This window comes from Cydia amplana, chromosome 11, assembly GCF_948474715.1.
Source record: "Cydia amplana chromosome 11, ilCydAmpl1.1, whole genome shotgun sequence".
Classification (NCBI taxonomy): Eukaryota; Metazoa; Arthropoda; class Insecta; order Lepidoptera; family Tortricidae; genus Cydia; species Cydia amplana.
This window is the reverse complement of record NC_086079.1, coordinates 5,633,978-5,657,797: the sequence shown is the minus strand read 5'-3', so window position 1 is coordinate 5,657,797 and position 23,820 is coordinate 5,633,978. Positions and strand designations below refer to the sequence as shown.

Below are 23,820 nucleotides of genomic sequence, written 5' to 3'. Positions count from 1 at the left end.
TTTAGTTTTCTTGTCAACCATTAATTTCATGAATCTAATCTGCAGTGCCTTTATCTTATCTAGATACGTTTTAAATGTACGACCGTAACTTGACAGCCCATACGACAACAGCGAATCCACTAGAGCATAGTACACTGCATACATAGTAGGCCTATTTAACACGAACTTCAGGTGGTGGAATTTTGCAAGTACTGCTCTTAATTTATTGCATAAGCCATTTACATGTGGCTGCCATGAGAACTTATAATCTATAAGCAAGCCCAAGTACTTGTATTGTTCCACCACCTGGAGCTCGACACAGCCGCACACGCTCCCGGCCGGCCGCGCACTGTGGAGGCAGTCGAAACTGTGCCCCACAATGCACGGCGTCCTGTAACTATCTTTAGAGTAAGGAGACCGTATGCACATACATTTAGTTTTTGCGATGTTAATAATAATGCCATTATCATGTGACCATTTAATAATGTTAGTTAGATCCTCCTGTACTCTGTTTTCTATTAGGCCTAGGTCTTTATCCGCGTATATTAGGCAGGTGTCATCTGCATACATGTAGACACTACAGTTTTTGACAACATTACACATACTGTTAACATGAACTATGTACCCAACGGGCCCGGTTACCGAGCCGGTCGGCACGCCGCAGGAGACGAGCGCGGGCGCGCCGCACTCGCCTCCCACGGCCGTGCGCAAGGTTCGACCCTCGAGGTATGCGCGGAGCCACCCGTGGAGTGGACCCGCGATTCCACATTCTTCCATTGCCTGAAGCAGCTGGTTGTGGCCCAAAGTATCAAAAGCTTTTTTGAAATCAATAAAGACCACAACCACCTGCTTCCGCTGATCCAGAGCCTCGTTGACCTCGTCAGTGAACCGAGCCAGCGCGGTCGCCGTGCTGCGCCCTCGGCGGAACCCATGTTGCGACTGAGTGATGATATTATTATTTTCTAAAAAACTACTAATTTGTGCCGTCACGTATTTTTCTACTATTTTATTAATGACTGATAAAATTGCAATAGGGCGATAATTTGAGTAATCAGCATATGATCCTTGCTTAAATATAGGTCTTATTATTGCTGTTTTTAATAGTTCTGGGTACATAGTTTTTGTTACACACAAATTAATAAATTTTGCCAACACCGGACTAATTTTTTCACTTAAATATTTTACATCTCGAGCCCTGATCTGATCTATTCCAGGCGACTTTTTTTCACTTAGGTTATTGATAATTTTCTGTATATCGTTAGGTTGCGCCTTGACAAACCTTAGAGACACTTCACTATTGTTTATGTAATTTGACCTCTCTAAGAACTTGACCTTACAGTTATGCCTTATGTCTAATATTTCCTTAGTGAAAGTTTCTGAGAATTTATTACATATATTCAAGATGCTATCATGTTTAGCTAAATATTTTTGTATTATTCTATCTACGCTTAATTTTTCCGTCCCTGTCCACAAATTAATTTTTTCCCATATTTTCCTCGGATTGTTATTACAGTGTTTTAATTCCTCCTGCCTAAATTTATTTTTAGCTTTATTAATACATTTGTTGACCCTATTTCTATATCTAGTATACAGCAATCTTAAATTCATATCGTTAGGACTACTTTTCCACCTTTTAAATAACTTATCTCTTATTGTTAACATTCTTTTAATACTTTTATTAATCCACGTTTTATCTTTGCGTCTACCAGGCGGCGTTTTTTGTACTTTAGAGTCAATGTAAACACGAGAAAAAACTGAGCATAACTTATCATACAGTTGTAATGGACACTCGCAGCAAGTCAGTTCTTTCCAATTAACACTGTCTAGTTGCTTTTTAACTGTTTTTTCACATAAAATAGTCACAGGTGCTCGCTTACCAGTCTGTGCGGGGTCAACAGCCTCGATGCGCACTCCGATGGGATAATGGTCCGATACCTTGGTGGAGAGGACGTACGCGGACACCGGCCGCCCTCGCCGGGTGCGCACCCACGCATGGTCGATGCAGGTGCGCGTAACGTGGCCACCGTACACCTCCTCGCGGGTCACGTCGCTGATGGCGCATTCTAATCCTAACTCACACATATTGTCCCTGTACTGGTTAACGACGTTGCCTGAGCTAACTTCGTTCATGAGATCTATATTTGTATCGCCGATCATTATTAACTCCTGTCCAGTAGGTATTTTCGAGAGCACTTGATGTATATCTGTCACAAATCCTTGTTTGTTCGTTTTCGGCGGTCTATATACGACAAATAAGTGAGTCAGCTGTTTTCTATCCCGGGAAAGTTCTCCGTATATTATCTCACTGTAGTTAGATTTAATTATGGATGCCGTGAAGCTTATACTTTTCCTCACATATACTAGTATTCCTCCTCCTCTGGATGTTTCTCTTGTCGTTATATATGTATCATAGTCCTTCAGTTTATACATGGGCAATTCTTGTTCTTTTATATTAATCTCTGTAAGGGCAATAACATCTATTTTCTCCATACACCCGCTTAATAATAATTGTAGCTCGTTAAAGTTTTTCCTTAATGACCTTATATTGATGTGAATAATATGTAAACTTAGTTTATACAGTTTTATTTCATTGTTCCATACTTCTAAGTTCTCGTACTTTTTGTAACTTATGTTAGACGTAATATGTGTAGATTCGTCGTTGAATTTGAATGCTAGATAACATCTTATTTAACATAGTGTTACGATTTAAAGGAGCCGATAGACATATATGTATAAGTACGTCACTTCTCATCATTTAATAACGCATCTATGTCGTTTAGGGAACGGACCACTCTTATCTTCGCGTCAGCTGGGTCATCTTTCCTTATCAGTACCTTGCCTTCCTTCACCCATACGTACTTATAAGTAGGTTTTAATTCATTCTTTGCCGTCCACAATAAGTTACGTGTATACTTAGTTAAATCTTCATTTATGTATATAAAGTCTTTGTTGCCATTCTCAAATACGTCATTATTGCATAGCTTTATTGTTTTTCTAGCGGCCAGCCACTGGTCGCGAGCCGCCCGCGTTGCCATGGTGATAACAACGGGCCGCGGGCGCGGCTGGCTCGAGCGACCTTCATTTTGCTTATTGGCGGTAGCTGGTTTAACAGCGGCGGGTTTTACGCCTACCCGCTGTATCTCGTGTATTTGCCCGTCGTCTACTCCAAGCTTGCGGGCTAACTGCTGAATAACATTTTCCAGAATGACGTCGTCTTTGTCCTCCAGGCCAACTATCTCCACATTTTTCTCTTTCTCTTTGGTTTCTAACCAGGTTACCCGTTCTTCCAGAGCCCGATTGCATGTCTCCAGGTGGTTGTTCCTGTGCTCCAATGCCTTTATTCTGTTGTTCGCTTTGTCCCTATCCTCGATAAGTTCTTGATATTTTGCGGAATAGAAACTTATATCGTTAGACATCTCATCGAGGGTTTTTTCCATTTTGTGTACGACAGCCAGCTTTTCGTTGACCTCTCTCAGCACTTTTTCCATCGTGATTTTAGAAGGATCGGTGTTTATACTCGATTGAGGCTTAACAGGTGTTTGGCAGTCCTCGCATAGCTCCGTCTCGTTAAAGCCTTTTAATTTAGCGGCACACTTTTTGTGAAATACACCCTCACACATACCCATACAACGGGATATACCGTCGATTTTGACCCTAGCTAATGATAGCTTGCACTGCTTACACTGCACCATCGCCACGGTCTTATTTATTAAACTTCACTTAAGTTATTAAGCAGATTTAACAATATTTTTTTACACTGCAATCCGAATACACGTGTTTGAGTAGGTAGATAATTAGCACAGCGCGTTATCTATCGGTTGTATCGTCCGCTCGGTAGGAGCTCGACCGGCTAACTGTTTGGGGCTAGGTTGATATGTGTAAGATGTCCCCTACAAAAAATATGTGTTGCGGCAGCTTATTGGCTTCTTTTGACGGGTTCTTTCGACTCTTAAGCCGGCAAGTTATCCAAATGATCTGCAATTGATCAACTCTCTCAGCCAATTAGTTGGTTATTTCTGCTCTTGACTCTACAACGTATACAACAATGCAAATTGTAACGATTTGTCACCCTTTGTCTCCTTTATCGGTAATTGGATATGTCGCCTGTAGTTTACAGCTCGCATTCATGATGTTCCAGTGTCAGCTTGTTCATGTAGACCGGTAGCCGATTTAGAAACATCTTGATGATGTTACAATTTGAAATTACCACATATATATATTGTAATTAATGAGTGAAGCGAAGGTCTCCGTTTCAGCTTGGGCCAAAAAATTCTTAAATTTAAAACAATGTCTTTGATATTATCAGAGAAACACTATTTAACTATCTAAAAAATGTATATTTTCTAAGACACATTGAATAGAAAATGGTTAAAATAATTGCGAACTATAATTTAGATGTTAAACTTAAATTCAGTATTCCTTGTGGCACTATTCACATAAGCTGAAATAGAAAAAGAGAGCTTAAACAAATTCAGACGTTATATTAATTTAGATTTAAGCTTATATCTCATAAATCTACTACTATGAATAAAAGGAAAGACGTCACTGAAATTCCCTGCTGTTTGCTTAGAACCAAATTAACCTTGACATTAGAGACCCCGCCCAAGGACCCCTAGACATTCCGCATAGCAAAGCGGAGAGCAAAAATTAATATGATGAAGCCTGGACCAGCAAAAACCGAACGGGACGTGATCCAGCCGATATTGCGTATCATACTGCTTTTATTGCGCTCTGTTGACCTATTCGGTATTGCAGATATTATTATAGTATGGTATTATTCAGAATTAATAGAGTGAGACTTGTGTTTTTACTTATTTATACAGTACAAATAGGCGACTATTACTTATTATTATACAATGAAAACTGGCTTTCATTGCTTCGATCCAAAGTATCCGAAGAGCAAATTCATGAAAATGCTAAGGAGTTATGTTCTGTGATAACATAACACCGTAGTTACGATTTTAAAAACCAAACACCAAATAACTTGGAGCTAAGGATGTCAAAGCCCACACTTGCCTGGAGTGGTTTTTTTAACAAGTATCTCATTGAACTTTTTTGTGACAAATACGTCAGTTGTGTAATAGAGTCTGTGCGGAAAGAGAAGAGTCGTGGAATGTATGGGGCCCAATACATTCCACGACTCTTCTCTTTCCGCACAGACTATATAGCTGCCTTGCTCGACGCAGATCGCCAAAAGTCCGTCTAAGAAAATTTCGCACCGACTTGAATAGAACAAAGTAAGGGAGTTTCTATTTACATAGAAATTTGACATTAATTATGACATTGCCACACTTTATCGACCACGAGTACCACGACTCTACATATGTAAACAAAAACACAACTTTCTAGGGCAATCGGTTAAAAACATTCGTACAATGAGATTGACACTTAACAGTGTTCCGATTACAATGACGCGCACGTACCTTCGTACAAAGCCCCAACGTGAGTGAATTTACTCACGCATTCGTGACACTGCTCTCACGTTCCTTGAAATTACTCTCGCATATAGGCATGGGGTTTGCAATCCGGATCCGAAATATATGAAATTATCCGGATTTATATCCGGATCCGCGGATCTTCGCATACATTTCAGAACCGTCGTGAAAACCCTAATGGCACATCAGTGAAATGGTATGTCAAGAATGTTCGATATAAAAATTTGTCGCAAACTATATAAAATGCGAAATTTATACTTATTGGAAAACAAACAGCAGCGTTTTGTTAAAACACTGAACAACAATGGATGAGGAGACAAGGCCCTTGAAAATTTTACTTTATTAATTATAAGTAGAAGCAACTTTTATTGCGCATGACTACTATGACTCGCATGAGTGGTCTATGTTATATTTCTATACACCAGCAGCATCCCAAGTACAGATTTCACAAAGTAACTTTCATTTTGGAAAATGTCGATTCTCACACAAACATAAGTATGAGAAAGTTTCCAAAATTTTACCATGTGGAAATTTCGAAATAGGTATTGCAAAGTTTCCGAGGGCACATCAGTAATCTAAATTATTAAACTCCCGTGATCCTATTTACACTCTTTGTCATGTCCATACATATCCTATATCTTTGTAGACTCATGTACTAAACATATGTAGATCGTTCCTTGATGTCAAGAGGACTTTCCACGTAGGAATCTAGAAATTCTCCAATCCCTGGAAGAAATAGGTACCCTTTTACGTGTAGCAGTGCGTTATTGAATATTTAACAGCGTGTTTCGCATTCAGCGCTCCCCGGGCGCATCCGTCACTTCTCATTTACCTGGCGATGTTGGAATAGAAAAGTGTTCACTACAGTACAGGTAACAGCAGAAGTAGTCGAATGGACGAGAATTGTATTGCAAAGGAGTACACATGTCTCTATTAATTAATTATTCTCCTTGGATTTCACGGGCCTATAATCCCGGTCTTTTGATAGGCCTGCGCGGGGATATAGATCCAACACGTAGAGGCCCCTTGGAGAGTTTTGATGTCATGTAGAAATTAGTATTATTAAATTGCATATGCTTTTGGGCTAGAGGCACTGAGATTTATACCCAATTTACATCATATTTTAAAAACGGAAATCGCCTAGTTCTACGATCATTTCCAAAATGAAATTAGGACACTCTCAAGAGTCCCAAGTTCAAAGTCCTCGAGGACTTTTATTGTACGCCGTAACCGGGTGCCCTAATGTTGTTACACGCACTTGGCCATACGTGCCGCGGTTACCAATGTCTGACCGATTCACGATTGTTTGTTTCACTAACAAAGGTTTTTTAACACAATTTATACTTGAGAATCATATCTTAACCTCGGTTGCACCAAAGAGCTTTTTGACATAATTGTATACGGTATACGTCTACGTGCATCTTGCTCACACAAATTGGTGCACAGTTATATATATGCATAGTTATCGATCTTCTTAGGTCTTTTTTAGAATGAGAAGGTTATGCGACTTTCCTGTGGACATTATAAAATAAACGGACACTAAATCTTAATTTTCGTATGTTATCTTTTATACCCATGTTACAACCTTCTACTTCATAATAAGTAATATTTGTATAATTAAAATTATCGATTAATGTACCCAAATCGTTAACTACAGGGTACAGGGTTCATGTGTGAACTTACCCTAATGTAATATCTGTCTTGTACCACATGATTATTAATATTATTATGCAATAAATTATGAATTATTATGAATTACTCTAATGTTTATCCTTTATTAACCTTTGGCATAATTTTCTGGGGTAACTGAGTGCTTCATTAACGCCGGTTTTCCTGAATGTTTTTGACCCATTTACTATAGATTCTATATAAATAAGTTACGTCTTTCTACCAAGTTTCTGAAGTTATTTGCTAAAGGCGTTAGTGGTTTTAGACGATTCGCGTTTGAGGCTTTTGAGTTCAAAGGCTGAGGAAGTTTTGGGTAAGGTTGTTAACCTGATTAGCTTTGTTTTTTGAGTTGTTCGAATATTTTAAGGGTCAGATCAGAGGAATTTGATGGATAAAGTAAAGCTCTTCTACTTACGACACGACGTTATGTGAGATAGTTGCGCAGTGGTTTTTTATATGTTTACTACTTAAATCAGGCTGTTTGTAAAGCAGTAGTTTACTAGTGAAATGTAACGTCAAATTTTAATTCATCAATATCATTCGCACGTGCTACGGAGCCAAGGAGGAATATTCTGATTGTAATAACAGGTTATGAGCCTCATCTGGATTTTTTATGGATAGGATCTGTCGGTATGCTGGTCGAAGAAAAATTTAACGTTTGCTCATATCCATAACAAATTCATAACCTGTTATTCCAATCAGAATATGCCTCAAATAATTTGCCACAACGCAATCAACTATAACACCTTTTTTCGCACCAACATTAGCACTCGAAACCTCCTCATATTAAAAGAACAAACAAAATCATCCATTGAAATTTGCACTTTTCACTGCATTCTCAATACCATAAAGAAACTACTTTAATTAAGTCTTCAGTCTCTACTTGAGACGATGAGACGCTCCTTACATCTACACAGTTTTTTCTTTAATTCAAACTTTTTCCAAGATAATCCTTGGCACACTTTACAGAAGTTTCTGGAACAATGACCAACACACATCGAGGACGCCCTTTACGCGCTGACATTTTCAAATGGCGGTATAAGGCAGACGTGATAAGATTTGGAACTAGCTCGGATTCCAAGGGTCTGGGTTTGGTGCTTGCTGAAGCGGGACGCGTAGCGTTTTTGTTTCTCTCAACTAATAACGGTTTTATTAAGCGAGAGAGAGAGAGAGAGATATAGTAAGTAGGTATTGTACTCGTAACATAATTATGATATGTACCTCGATCATAGCAGAAGCAGTTCGGACTCCACTCGCATTAGGTTCCTATTCCTAATTGTACGTGTATTGGCTTTAATTCCTTTACTATTTTACTCCTGTTTTGATGTTTGACGAGATATCTAGATATCTAGATACCGCAAGCCATTCGCTGTTTTATATAATCAGACAAAATTATAGTAAGTCTCACAATCTATTATGCATGGTTCTATTTTAAAACCACAAGAAACAAAACACTCTCACTTCGATGATATCGATGCACGCTCAATACTGACATACTGTTTTTTGAAGTGAAAACTTCTTTAGCGGCGCTGGGCACTTTTTGAGGTGGGGAAATAATGATAAACTCGAGACAGCGTAAGGCGATCACGTGACCGTAAGGGGCGTAAGGCGATCACGTGACCGTAAGCCCCGTTAGGTGGCCACTCATAATTTAAATGGCATTTAAATCAATAAAGAAAAACTCAATGTTATTTGACATTTATGTTGCGGACTCCTTTTCAAGACTCTTTACCTATGTTCAAATAATTTGACGTTGTCATGGCAGTATGTAAATAAACATGTCAATGAAAAAGTGTCATCTTATTTGAGAATGATAATAATATATAATAAATAAATAGAATACCTGCGCTAAACGTATGTATCGTGTTACCGGGCGTCGGTAACATAGTGAGGTGAGTTTTCACTTCTATCGGCACTCCCGGAGTGCAACCGTTGTTGCTTGTTTTATAGAGAGCATAGGGTGAGGTAGCGGTAGCGATATTTAACAATATTCTATGTAAGGAGATGACTATTAGAGGTAAAGTGTTATGTGTGAAATAAATTTAAATTACTTGAATTAATAGGTATGTAATTAATTTCATAGAACATTGAAATTTTTGTGACTGATAGGTAAGAGAAAATAACATTTGTCACCTGAATTCTCCCATGCCACTTTTCACCTACAAAAATAGGCATCAATAAACCATCCAAGAGACTATTAAAAGATAGTAAATAGTTGGTCACATTTATTTCTACAAATCTCAGCAAGTCTTAACATTAAGTCAATACTATTTTATTATTAATAAGGATCCCCTACACGACTATCATTTTGCCCATTGCAGCGAATTGACGGGGTAATCATATTTTTATTATGATGAGTTTTTATGACTACAGCATCGCACCTGCTCTCCGCAAGCCAGTGATTTCGCGTGTGTTTAGGGCAAAATGTTAACACCAACATGAGGCCAATGCGAACGTACACTGATATCGAAATGTATTTTACATTCTTTAGATTCGCTACTTTAGATGCTGACTGTACCTACTTTAAGAGATGTTCAACTGTCCAGTAGTCATCGAATAAAAAACCGAAACAATGTCACGAATAAGGGCTAGCAAGATCCTTATCTCGTATTCAGTGCATATTTCAGCTTTAGGACCTTCTGAATAAACTATGCAAACTGATGCTAAGGTGAAAATTGGATTACATAAGATACATTAGGGTTGGATCTTCTGTCATTCCAATCCCCTTCCCAAGACAGATACACCAATGTAAATAGGTAGGTACGCTTTTAGATCACATATGCGTACTGGTTACGGCGGGCTGTGCTCGTAATTTCTCTGAAGAAAATTGAAAAGTGAGAGAATTACGTTCGTTGACAACTATATAGTTTTCAGAGATTTTTTTAAAGTATATAAGCAGCAAATGCGAGACATTGCTCGTAGAATCGATAGGCCCTGGGCAGAAGATTTTTTAAAGTGACAACTGTGAATTGGAGGAATCTGCCAGAGTATGCTCCCAATACTTGGATGAGGGCAGAGCCGCCGCGCCGGTTTTAGTGAAGATCTTTGGGTTATGACTAGCGGTGGAGTTTTAAGAGTGCAAGATGAGTGGACGCTCGAGGGACATGCGGTATTCATTGCAAACAAATGCAAAAGTATGCGAGCGTTTCAGTACAAACTAGGTACTTAGAACCCTTTGCCGCTTGACGCCACGCTGCCCGCCCGGCCGAACGCTACGCTTAGGGTTTTCACGACGAATCCGAAATGTATGGGAACATCCGCGGATCCGGCTCCAGATCCGGATAATTTCATACATTCCGGATCCGGATTGCAAACCCTAGCTACGCTAGATGATGATAGTGAATACGGCAGGATAGACCATTTTACACTGGCATTTGAAGACTGGACTCGCTTGCTATTGCAGATAATGAATGTAGGACTAGGACATATAGGTACCTACCCGGTTGGTTGTAAGTCGTGTCCTTGCCGTGAGGGGCAAAAAAGGCGTTTCAATGGCCTGAATGAAGATATAGGGGTTTATTCAGACAAATAAAAGACATTACTTTATGTAGGTTAACTAGTATATTTATTACGGACTCGAAGGTTTTCTTGGAATATAAGAACGTAATTGGAGTTGAAATATTTGAAGCAAAGAATGTGATAAAATTCGATATTTTTTTGTCAACGAAAATTAAAATGAATGTAAGCTCTTTAGAAGATAATGATCGTTTTTTATGTTATTTTTCTTTTTTCGGCACGATATTATTATAAAAAAAGAATTTAAAAGAAGTGAGAAGGGTCAATATTTTTTTTTCTACGTACAGTCACCATCAGATGTATCGGAGCGGCCAAGGTGCTCGCAAATATCTGGACACGCCTCTATTGTCAAGGCGTTAGAGTGCTTGTTAGATATTGTGAATACCTTGGCCGCTCCGATATGTCTGATGGCAACTGTATACCTACAGAGATTGTACGTGTATCTCATTCATTCATTCAAGTCTTGATTTTAAAAACTTGTTCACTTTTCCCCACGGTCAGCCTATAGACATTCCTAAAGAGGAAAACCATGTACTGCGTCGTCGTTTCCGTTCACTCCAAGGAAATTGACATCGGTAATTTTTTCACAGGAAAAACACGTCCGGGAACAAGTACCAATTACTATAGTTACTGCAATATCAACTGGCGGATTGTTCATAATACCATCTTCTTCACACTTACTAAGACCTGCTACAGTGAACAAGGGGCAGCATTATAACCTCAGTTGTCAGTTGCTATTGAGGCTACTATCAACAGCGCCTGTCTGTAGTATGTTTGTAGATCATTAGCTATATTTCTATGCTAGCAGCTCACAAAAAAATATAATCGGGATAGTGAACTGATTATAGTCAAAATTAAACCAATTGGATGAGGTTGGTCGTTGCTCAGATCCTGGACGAGGCTTTTATCCAGCAATAAACATAATTGGAATTGGAACGATATAGGCAATGATAACCAAAAACATAATTGGCTACATGACAAATTTTCATTTATGGTAATATCAATCAATCAGGTTTGTTTTTAGGATCAAATATCTCTATCGGACCCGTTGCATTAAAGCAATACAAAAGTCAGAAATGATAGTCAAAGTCCGACAGTCGTACTTCACTCGCGAAACGCCCGAACAAATTGATATATGAACGTGACGTCAAGGTCACTGAGAGCGCATCTTGAAGTATGAACAAAACAAGAAAATTGTGTTTTTGTCGGTGAAATATTGCGTTTATGTATATTAGTTGCTATACAATCTTTTTTTGTGTAAAATGTGAGGAATCGAATGGTATTCTTACATGTTTCGTTTCTGGAAGTTAAAAAAAAACTTAATTTATGAAACTTTCAGGTGCTGTATTTTTGTATTATATCCATATATTTTTTTAATTTCCACAATATTGTGATTAATTGCTCATTTAATAGATTTTGTTATAAAATTCAACATATGTCATCATCCCCATTGGAACGGTATAATGATAATAAAGGTGATTTATAGGGAGAATTACAGATACCTACATAGTCGACGATTTCGTCCGTAGGCACCATAGAGAATTAAGTAGTTTGGGCTGCTCACTATCTATACATAAACAAAAAACTATTAAGCGAGCTTGATTTATGCCTTAGGTTTGTTATTTCTCTATGAATATAGTAGTACTCCGTCGTCTCGTATATAGTAAATTGTACGAAATGGAACACTAAGTGGCGTATCATATCACAAATCTATTTTTATTTGTCGCTGCATATAAATTTAAAAGTCATAAAACAAACACATGGTCATAAAACGAATTGTTCAACGAAACGAAAGTAACACTCCTTCTAACCGTGTTTCATGTTAGCCTTTAGCTGTGATATTGTAAGGGTCATAATTGCTTGCAATAAAAAGTCTAGACTAGCTTAAAGGCGAGACCAATTAATTCGAAAACGATCATAAAAGCCAAAGACACAAACAAAAGGGTAACGCCTCATGCCGAAGTCACTTGTAATTTGGTTGCGCTAGTTGCGTCTCTTTCGTCAACATGTAAAACGAAAGGTACAACAGCGATATCAAAATAAGCTTGAAAAACATAATGGCTGGTCACGGCTAATAGAAATGAAATGAGCTGCAGTTGTCGACAACCTTTACGAGCAAGGGGAGACTGTAGCTTTTGTTATACCTACTAATCTTAGGGCCACTTGCACCATTCTACTAACCCAGGGTTAACCGGTTAAGTACAATTTGACACTGGGTTAGCGGTTTACCCTGTTAACCCCGGGTTAGCGGGATGGTGTAAGTATGTGTTTTAGGAGGATCACGATTTTTTTGGAAATATAGGATATCTATTTATATGATAATTTGAAATAGGCCTAAATCTAAAAAATAAATAATATATTTCATGTTATTTTGCATACGCGAATCCTCCTCTTAGAAAACAAAAGTATTTCAACTCCTATACTCCGATCACAGCTAATTAGTTCATATTCCAGCAACAAATAAAACAAGAAACCTTTGTGCATACTAAGTTACTAATTACTTAGTATAATGTTATCAGTAATTATAGACCATTGCACGATAACTTAATCTACAAGGACATACTTACACTGCATACAATGATTTAGTATCGTAAACTACATCTGGCGAGTTATTTATAGGTACTTAGAGTAATTTGCGTTTTACCTAGCTTTAGTAGTAGTAGTAGTAAAGCACTTTATTAAACTTAAATCAGAACAAAACAGGAAAAATTACATTCGTCATTAGTACAAAGGCGAACTTATCCCTTTAAGGGATCTCTTCCAGTTAGCTTTAGGTGCATTTATAAAAAAAGTTTGCACAAAATTCACTTGCCATCAGAGAGAAGAAATTTAATTTCCTTCCTATTTTGTCGCCAAGCTTATCACTGTCGTACAACAATATTCGCCTATATTATAGGGATGATGACACATGTTGAATTTTATAACAAAATCTAGTAAAATAGATAGCAAAGGAGCAATTTATCACAATAATGTGGATATTAAAATAAAATATTGAAAAATTACAAAAATACAGGACCTGAAAGTTTCAAAATTTAAGTTTTTTTTAACTTCCAAAAACGATACAAGTAAGGGTACCATTCGATTCCTTACGTTTCATCCAAAAAAATATTGTATAGCAACTATATACATAAACGCAATATTTCACCGACAAACACGCAATTTTCCTGTTTTGTCCATACTACAAGATAGGCTCTTAGAGACCTTTACGTCACGTTCCCTTGCCGTTTTGTATAGGGCGTTTCGCGAGTGAAGTGCGACTGTCGGCCTTTGACTACAATTTCTGACTTTTGTGTTACTTTAATGCAATGGGTCCTATATAGACATTTAATCCTAAAAACAAACCCGATCGATTGATACCATAAATGAAAATTAGTCATGTAGCCTATTGTACGACATTAAACATTATAAAAAAAAATTACAATTTGTTTTAGAAGTGTATATCTAAATGTTTTTAAAAAAGCTTCGAAGCGTGCGTTCAAATATTCGCATAGGTACATAGAAGTACGAAAACACTTAACGTATAATCCAAACAAGAACTCTACATTTAAAAGAAAACTGAAAGTCATTACATTAACTTAACTACAGTTTCCTACACATCTATGATCTCAGTTAAGCTTACAACATAACAGAAGAAACCCAACCGACACACTATCCAGCAAAAAACTCCCAAGTACCTAAGTACCGAGCCAAGCGGGTTAGGCGTAGGGTTGCCAGATGGTCGGGATTCGGCGGGATTCTCCCGATTTTTAGCATGTGTCCCGATTCCCGACAAAGTGAAAATTGTCCCGAAAAACAGCATCACGTTATAAAACAATAATTTCAAGTTCAGAACTGTCGTCGAGCGAACCAGCGACCCGCGTCGATCCCGTCAGCGCGCACGCGGGCCGCGCGTGGCGAGATTGGGCAGAGCAGCTGACGTAGTGCCAATAATGTATAATATCGTTGTTTTTAATACAATTAATTTAATTTGAATGCTTCATTTTCCCGACTTAAGGCCCAAAATCCCGAAAAATTTGTATTTTTTCCCGATAATAGCGCCTTTCGATCTGGCAACCCTAGTTAGGCGGCCATTCACCTCAACCACCTTACAGGCTATAATATTATATACAAATACTTACGTAATATACTAGGTAGATATATATTATACGAGTACAGCGATAACAATTGGGCGAGGACCGAGGTGATTACTCCCGCACGCTTTTCTTTTGAGTAACAAATTGGAGTTTGGATGTGGTAGATTTGAGCGGTCAACCGATGACCGGCCATTATGCTTTTCAAGCTTATTTTGATATCGCTGTTGTCACTTTCGTTTTACATGACCGATTTTGGAACACTTTTGATCTTGTGCCAATGATGATAATTGTCACTGTGACTGTGATATTGACTTATGTTTTTTTATACTTAAATTAGATTTTTCTTCCCCATTATTCTTCCCATAAGGTAAGGTGGGGTAAGACTATCACCAGGACAAGACAAACACTTGTGGGCTTTTTCTAAAATAAATATCGAAAACCCGATTCTTTCAAATCTGGACGTTCTTGGGCTCATTCTACTCAGAATCGACAGCACTCTCCATCCTACCATTAAAAAAAGATGTCCCAAAATGTCCATTCCATTACGTCACGTTTTTAGTATGAGAAAAATTTTCACTTGTATGTAACGTGACGTAGTGGAAATAGTGGAATGTACAATTTTCATACAAAATTTTGGGACATCTTTTCGATTCTGAGTAGAATGAGCCCAAGAACGTCCAGATTTGAAAGAATCGGGTTTTCGATATTTATTTTAGAAAAAGCCCTTGTATGGAATCCTCATACTGTTTGTCTTGTCCAGAGCAAAATAAACTATGTTCGTCTTACCCCACCTTACCTTATACATATAGTAACTAAATTAGAACGAGGCTCTCCACTGTTTGCTCCCAAGGTTTCTTCGGCCATCTGAGCAGGATAGAGGGGCTACCGCGAACACCGTTTTTCGCAAATTGCGGGGATCTTTCTCTTTTACTCCAATGAAGGCGTAATTAGAGCGACAGAGAAAAATGCCCGCAATTTGCGAACTTCGATTTTCGCGGTTATAGCCCAGGGCCAGATAGCTTGGAAAAACTCATAATCACTGGCCGCATTGCAAGCACATGATTGGCGCGACAGTATCTCGCGGCGAGATAGACTACCCATATTTTTCCAACTGTGTTAATAAAAGAGGGACGGACGTATGGCCACGCGTTGGGCGGACAGAATAACGTCAGAGACAAAGGCCACATGGCAGGCTAGCATGCACTTGGAGAGCACTAATGAAAAGTGTCCACACTCGTCACGTTCCTGAACCATGAGGATACGACAAGTAAATTAGTAACTACTAGCGACCCGCCCCGGCTTCGCACGGGTTAACAAATTATACATAAACCTTCCTCTTGAATTACTCTATCTATTGAAAAAACCGCATCTAGATCCGTTGCGTAGTTTTAAAGATCTAAGCATACATAGGGACAGACAGACAGCGGGAAGCGACTTTGTTTTATACTATGTACCTAGTGATGACATGCAATAGCATTATATTTATGACGCGTAGAAGTATTTTTCAGACGTTTGCTAAGATTGAATTCTTAGGAAGATTGAATTATTGCGACTTATTTTGAATTCTTTGCATTTCAAAGAAACTGCCGCCTCCAAAGTGTACCATGTTCGGCGTTCACGGACCGACATCTGGCCCGTGGCATTGAAACACCGTGACGGATGTAATAATCACATACAGCCAGCATCATTGCGATCATTATTTGGAAGTCATTCTGTCTTTAAAAAAACTTTTGGTTTTATCGATAAAAAAAAGTATGATTTCCCTTTAAGGTGACGGTAGAGGTGGGTAAATTTTCAGATTCTGTCAATTTACCCCATTTCACACACAAGCGCACTTCACGCACACTACCTCACTTTACTGGGACAGGTCACTGACCCATCAAGTTTTTTTTAAGATAGCGTTTTGAGTTTAGTGGCCTCCTTTTAGGAAAAGCGTTCCATTGAAAGAAGAAAGAGAAACAATACATTTAATCTTGCTTTCCTTGTCTGTTCATGTCACACGTGACGTATTTAAATTCTAATAATTCATTTGGTTGTTGACAATTTTCTACATTATGGCTTTGTCGAGATACGCGTTTTCTAAAGTTAAACCGAATAAAACCAGATGTCATTAAGTCAGATGTAAAATTTTATTTACTACTCTATACGACTTTTCATAAGGCTCAAAATCAATTAAATGAGAATTTAAATAAATAAAGTTCCGGCAGGGTGCAAAATTTAATTAAGGCGGACAAAATAAAATTTGAAAATATATGGAAACAGTGTTGGCTAATGTACCCCTAATATCTTTTTCTACTCCAGCACTTAAATGTGTCAATTAAATGACTGACAGTGATATCTAAAGCAATGTCATTTGAATGATTTGTCTATAGGCTCATAAGATGACTGCTTGCAGTCATCTTATGAGTATAATACAACTGCTTTATTTTTTTTAAAGATACAAGTTCCGATCATCTTGATTGAAAGAGGTATGTTTTCATTTACAATAATAACTCTTTTTTTTTTTAAATAATAACTCAATTTTTTTTTAATAATAACTCTTTTTTTTTGCTGCAGCTGTCATAGAAAAAGTAATGTATGCAACAGCTCATAATTGGTTCTTAAAATTCTCGGGTCTTTTTTTACAAAACTCGACTACGTCTCGTTTTGTAACTTCGACCCTTGAATTTTAAGAACCCTTATTATATCACTGTTGCATAAACTACTATTACCGATTTACTTTTATGTGGTATATTCGCCTTTTGTTTCACTATTAAATTAATACAATTAAAATAAAAAATATTATACCGGTATTCCACCGGTATTATTTCAGTGCTGAAGCGATTATCTTCGATCGTAGCCTTGATAATGTAGGTGTTGATAGTTACTTACGGCGGTAGGAGCGGCAATGAACCCCGTGCAGAGTAGAACGTGAGGTGCGTTGGGATAAGTGCATATATCTACTTATAATTCTTTGGCTGGTTGGTAACCCTCTATATTTTATTTTTTGTTTTACTGTTATTAGGTTAAGGGAGTTTTAGGGAGTGAAAAAAAATGATTTTCGTTTTATGCGCTCGCGTGATTGCCGATGGATTATAATTAGACAAAAGAACTTGTTTTCCACGCATCGAATGTAGATCCCTATGACACTTCCTCCAAGTCTTCTCCAATAATGTTTATACCGTATTTTAATTACCTACCTTAAATGTTACATTTCTAAATATTTTTTTGTGCTATACATACTTCAAAAAAATCGCTGGAGGCCTAGCGGTAAGAGCGTGCGAATTGCAATTCCGGCTCGTACCAATGAGTTTTTCGGAACTTATGTACGAAATATCATTTGATATTTACCAGTCGCTTTTCGGTGAAGGAAAACATCATGAAAAAACCGGACTAATCCCAATAAGAGCCTAGTTTACCCCCTATGGGTTGGAAGGTCAGATGGCAGTCGCTTTCATAAAAATTAGTGCCCACGCCAATTTATGGGATTAATTGCCAAGCGGACCCCAGGCTCCCTTGAGCCGTGTCAAAATGCCGGGACAACGCGAGGAAGATGATGATGATGTGACACATACTTCCAAAAAAATCTACAAATATTTTACGTGACAACTGCTTATAAGTAAATATTATGTAGGTACACTTATAAAGTATAAAGTAGAAAATATCTTATAGGTACATAATATAAAAACCGATCATGTACGAGTAGGATTCACTATGGGTTCCACAGTTACACATTTTTATTGCATATTTTTTGTTTAAGACCAACTCACCTATTATAGGACATAGGTCTTCCATTAATCTTTTGGCGTTGAACTATTTTTTGTATATGTATTTATGTAATACAATTCTGAGTTAGGTTATGGTACATTTTTGCTCACCTACTTATAATTATGTATTATATCTGATATGTCACATGATACCAAAAATCGCCGCAAAGTTAAAAGTTCATTTATTTACGTTACTCATCTTCGGATCACCGACTTACTACTTCCTTACTTGACATATGTGTACTAAATTTCAATTGAACTAGTCCAGTAGTTACGGTGAAAATTGGCTTTAACAAAATGGCAGACACACGAGTGATCTTATAAGGGAGATTATTTTCCTTGAGTGAATGGTATGCATTTACCCCAATGCACCTCACGTTCCACGCGGCGCGGCGTAATCTGGCCCCTATTTCACCACGGTGACAGGTACGACAAAAACATCACTGTTATTGACGCCATAGGCATCCATGGACTACAGTTACCGCTAACACTGATATAAACTTTCACGATTTTTACACATTATTAAATTGTACAACGGAACCGCAAAACGTTCAAGCGGATAAACAAGACCAAGTGCGGGTAGTTCGAAAAACTCGCGCGGTTAGAAGATGCTGATGTCAACTTAAGCCAGTCTTCTCCGAGACCACGGGGACAACGCCGTCCTCGAAACGTCGGAGGTAAATCTTAAAACTTAGATACGCGATTAAGTCCCGTTGTACAATTTAATAATACAGTTACCGCTTACCATCGGGCGGGCCGTATTCGTGTTTGCCACCGTCATTGTACCTATTATTAAAAAAAAACTTTATTATATCGGATAAAACAGACATTTCTCTCGCGAAAAAATCTTGTGACAATTGTCACAAGATTTTTCAAAGAATTTTCGGTAAGTCTTGACAGGAAATGAGTTCTGTGTCGCAATTTCGATACAGTTGCCGTGTTTCTTGTGACAATTGTCATTAGCTTCGCAAAATAAGAATTTTTTAGTGGCAATATAATGGAGTTTATTTATTTATTAAAATGTTGGTGGCAAACAAGCACATCGCCCGTCCGATGGTAAGCGGTTACCGTAGCCTATGGAGGCCTGTGACGTCAGCAACAGTGATGTCGACAACTGTCGCACCTGTCACCGTGGTCGTGGTGAAATAGGGGCCAGTAAGTACCTAATAATCGCAGTGGTCTTAAGTGTCACAGACCCTACTGGCGCTTAAGTCCTTTATGACAATTTCTGCCTATTTTAAATTGTTCAAAAAAAAAGAAACCGAATAATTATATCGGACTACCAAATTTTCACGAGAATCAGTTGAGAAATGTGATATGCAAAGGAGAAGAATTCGGACATACAAAAGCATTTTTGCCCAAGTTGAAACGGAGACCTTCGCCAACGCTCGGTCAATGATGGTTTAGGTACAGCTAGCTGCAGAGAAAAGGTACCACCCCTGCATACAATTATCTATCTGGTCGTACCTTTTCTCTGCAGCTGACTGTACACCTATAAAAATGGTTGTCCCTGCTGTAATTTTATACCGGTACCGTACTTTGTATTTCAACCGGTATAGTTTTACCTTCAAAACGAACCGGTATTGATAAATAATAACGGTACCATACCGCTTATACCGTAAAGAAAGCATGATGCAGTCTCTGCTTTGCACAATTATTGTGTGGACAAAATTCTTATAATCATCGAAACATACATACCTACGCACATAATGTCATTGAAATAAAACATTGTTATTTTATAGTAAATTTATATAATACTCGATATATACACATAACAATAACCAGACCGCAGCGGTATTAGCCTGTAAGCTTCATCTCTTGTCTCCAAATCCGCAAAAACTAGTTAGTACTAAATGCTGGTCTTGCTGTTATTTTATTCTTGAAGATTATGGCTTGTTTCTTGATTATTGAGAACAGCACGTAATCGCACACATATAGACGGAACGAACGACAACAAAGTAGGTGTAGACACTAAGACTTTCAGGTATTAAACGAATTACGCTTCGTATTAATAGGTAAGTAATATTTAAATGAATATATAATATTCTCTAACGTAAATACAAGATTACAATTGACATCAAATGTCATTGACGTACAGAAGTCATATACTTTTTTTTAATGACGCAAAATTGATACCAGCATAATGAAAATCAATCCCAATCAGTAAAACGAGTCTTTAAACTTTTATCATTTTAAGCGGGTTTTGAAGGAACAAGTTACTTAAATTCAATTGTAATCGTATTGTTTTAGGATAGTTTACTGCTGTTTTCGATCGTTACGACCTGTAAATAACAACAAATCAAATTTTAAATAAATTTATTTACCCTATTTTTTGAAATACAATTTATCTACTGGTATACATTTTCGTATGCGTATATGATGAAATGTCTAAATAATGTCAAAAACGAGCTACGACGAAGTACACGTCAGCTTCGATCCAAGGCCAGCGGCCATCTGACTCGAAGAAGAATTTTGAGTGATGTCGTCAATGTATGGAAATTGTACGAAAGTTTACATTTGGGATTGAATTTCTGTGTTGTATTTGTGAGTAAAAATATAAGTAGATAATAATTTGCTAGTTTAGTTATCTAGCTTTCAAAATCACACAACAACTCAATTACTGTTAAAGGCAAAACTGTAATGCGTGTTGCTCAAACGGAACTCCATATTTTGATTTTTGGATACTTTTAGTGTCGATTTGTAGAGAATTACAGCAAATAAAAAATATTATGCCGTGAAGAGCCGGTACACGGCTTCTTCGTGAACAAATTTACGTATAATTTAATGCAGTTATTAAACATTTCTTGAACAAATTGATTGCACAAAGTGAGCTCTAAATCGAAAACGTCATATACCGTCCCCTTAATTCTTTTTCTCAATACACAAACATGTAAGTAAGGTGTATTCGGTTATTTCGAAAAGGAAAATGTGTATAAGGAAGAGGAATATTTAAGTGACGCATAGTTCCTAAAACGGACTCTTATTATATCGCAATACAAGTTGACCTATTAAATGTTTTTCGGGATTACCCAATTTATAAAATTCCCCATATACGACATCCCATTAAATAAAATGTTGTGAACTGGTCCTTGTCCCATTCACATTGGGGTCGGCGCAGCATGTCCTTCTCTTCCATACCTCTCTGTCACCCGTCATCTCATCATTCACTTGCGTTCGTTTCATATCATCTCTCACACAGTCCATCCACCTTTTCCTCGGTTTTCCTCTCTACTTCCCTCCACATTCATTCGTAATACCTTTCTTGTCACATGACTTTCATCCCTCCGCATTACATGCCCGTACCACGCTTGGCGGTTTGCCCTTACTTTTTCTGTTTCTTACACAGACTTACACAGAAGACATTCTTACACAGATTGACTAAGTCAGTAAAATAATACAGAGTAATAAAGTAAGTAAAATAATACAGACATAGGATATTTATTTATATTGAACCACATCGTTGAACCTTTGGCTGACATTTTAGATACTATGCCAATGTAGACCTTCACCTATGGTTCTGTAAGCATTGAGAAGCAGTATATAAATCATCAATAAGTCCTTATGTGAAGGCCTATTTCATCATCATCAAATCCACAAGCCGTATTTTCTTGCGCCTCATTTTTTTCGAATTAAGTAGTTTTATTATTTTCATAAGTTAACCAATGAACATACCAGTAGACTGATCTAACTATTTATGAACACACGTGAACGTACCTGCAACAAACACAGAAGTTATTTATTAATAAAATGCGTATAGTTAAAAGTTAGAAGATATTTGTTGTACAACTTGTACCTACCTAATAAGCTAAAATAAATTCTTACAGAGACTTCTTCCATCATTCAATTACCTAGATATTTTTCTGCGTAGAACTCAATTTATTCCCTCACAGGTTTTTCTATCTTCAGAAGCGATAAAACAAGAGCCAAAGAGTTCTTTTGTTGAACTGTTACTCGGGATTTCAATTGCGCGCAGATTACGTGAACCGAAGGCAGCCCAACAATTCTAACTTACCTAAAAACAACGTAGTTTTAGGGTTCCGTACCTCAAAAAGATAAAACGGAACCCTTAAAGGATCACTCAGTGCGTCTGTCTGTCCAACCCCCCCCCCCCCCGCCCTTTATTTCCGCAAGTACTGGGTGGAAAGTTTTGAAAAACGTACACAAAATTGTTCGTTACCTATAGATGAAAGGAAAACCTATTAGAAACGTGCAGTGAAGCGTGAGTTGGACTTAATGTACGGAACCCTTGGAACGCGAGTCCGGCTTGGACCTGGGCGGTTTTTTTCTACTAAGAAACGTGTTATTTCGTCATTACACTGAGCACGACGTATTTCTGACTAATTACAAATACACGCGTCCTTCTGTTATTTCTGTCAGATCGGGTATCGTAAGCAATGGGTGTCGTATATTTAGGTCTTTAGCCTTGACCCAACTTTTGCTCCAATGCGGTGGTGAGTCAACTCTCCTTTTAAGTGGTGACTGACTTTGTTTCAGGATTTTGAACGTGTAAACATGTGTGTGAGACATATCGAAGAGGCCATTATGCTATGTAACGTTTTTGACGGTTTTGTTACTGGGCATTATCATTTACTACCAGGGCCCTGCAGGAACCACATTTGGTACTACGAGATGCGATATACCTACATAGTTTTTTTTTGTTAAATATACAAAATGTGTGACGTAGTACTTAATAGTTAAAATAAAAACAAACTATTGGTGGCCAGTGTTTCCAAAAAAAACAAATATTTATAGGCCTTCTAAGCTAACATCGATTTCGCCAGAACACAAATCAAACGTCAAATTGAATACGATTTCAATCGTTGAATGATTGCATTAATATGTTATAATACTTATAATATTAAGTAGGTATCAAATGCCAAACCCACTTGCCAAAGCAAAGTAATATTAAAAGTACAAGTTCATTACCCTCTTTCACTCTACTACCCAGACGAGGTGTGTCCATCCATGTATTAACCGCGTACGACTTATTTCCAATACTTACTGAATAACCAGTAAAACTGTGACCTTAAGACCCGTAAGAATTATACGTAACTGTAGACTATATTTACACTGGTTATAACTGAGGCTATACGTTTCAAGTTATTGGAATTACCTACCTTTTACTTAGTATAAAAACCCAATCGATTCGAGGACCGTTTATTGCAGGTTTAATAAAATTGTTATTGGCTCTGTAGTTATTAATACCGTAGTTAGCGTAATGAAGGCAAATTATAGGCGATATGGAGCAATTTGGTTATTTACGACTTTAAACGATTTAGTTTCATAGTGGTTATTTATCGCTTGAATAATCAATTTTGGAAAAGGTATGTATAAATTTAATTAATAAGTAACCATTTTGTTGATTTTATTACAGTTTGAAGTTGATCACAGTATCTTTATTAC

The 23,820-nt window shown here is 37.6% G+C and overlaps 2 protein-coding genes across 2 annotated transcripts in view; both read right to left on the bottom strand.

Moving 5' to 3' along the window:
* Positions 1 to 23,820, bottom strand: part of LOC134651903 (uncharacterized) — a 186,944-nt gene that overhangs the window by 89,033 nt on the left and 74,091 nt on the right. The window lies entirely within an intron of this gene.
* On the bottom strand, positions 2,253 to 3,625 carry LOC134652394 (uncharacterized). The gene has a single exon (XM_063507571.1). The coding sequence runs from the start codon at positions 3,603 to 3,605 to the stop codon at positions 2,721 to 2,723; it is 885 nt and encodes a 294-aa protein (XP_063363641.1). The 5' UTR covers positions 3,606 to 3,625; the 3' UTR covers positions 2,253 to 2,720.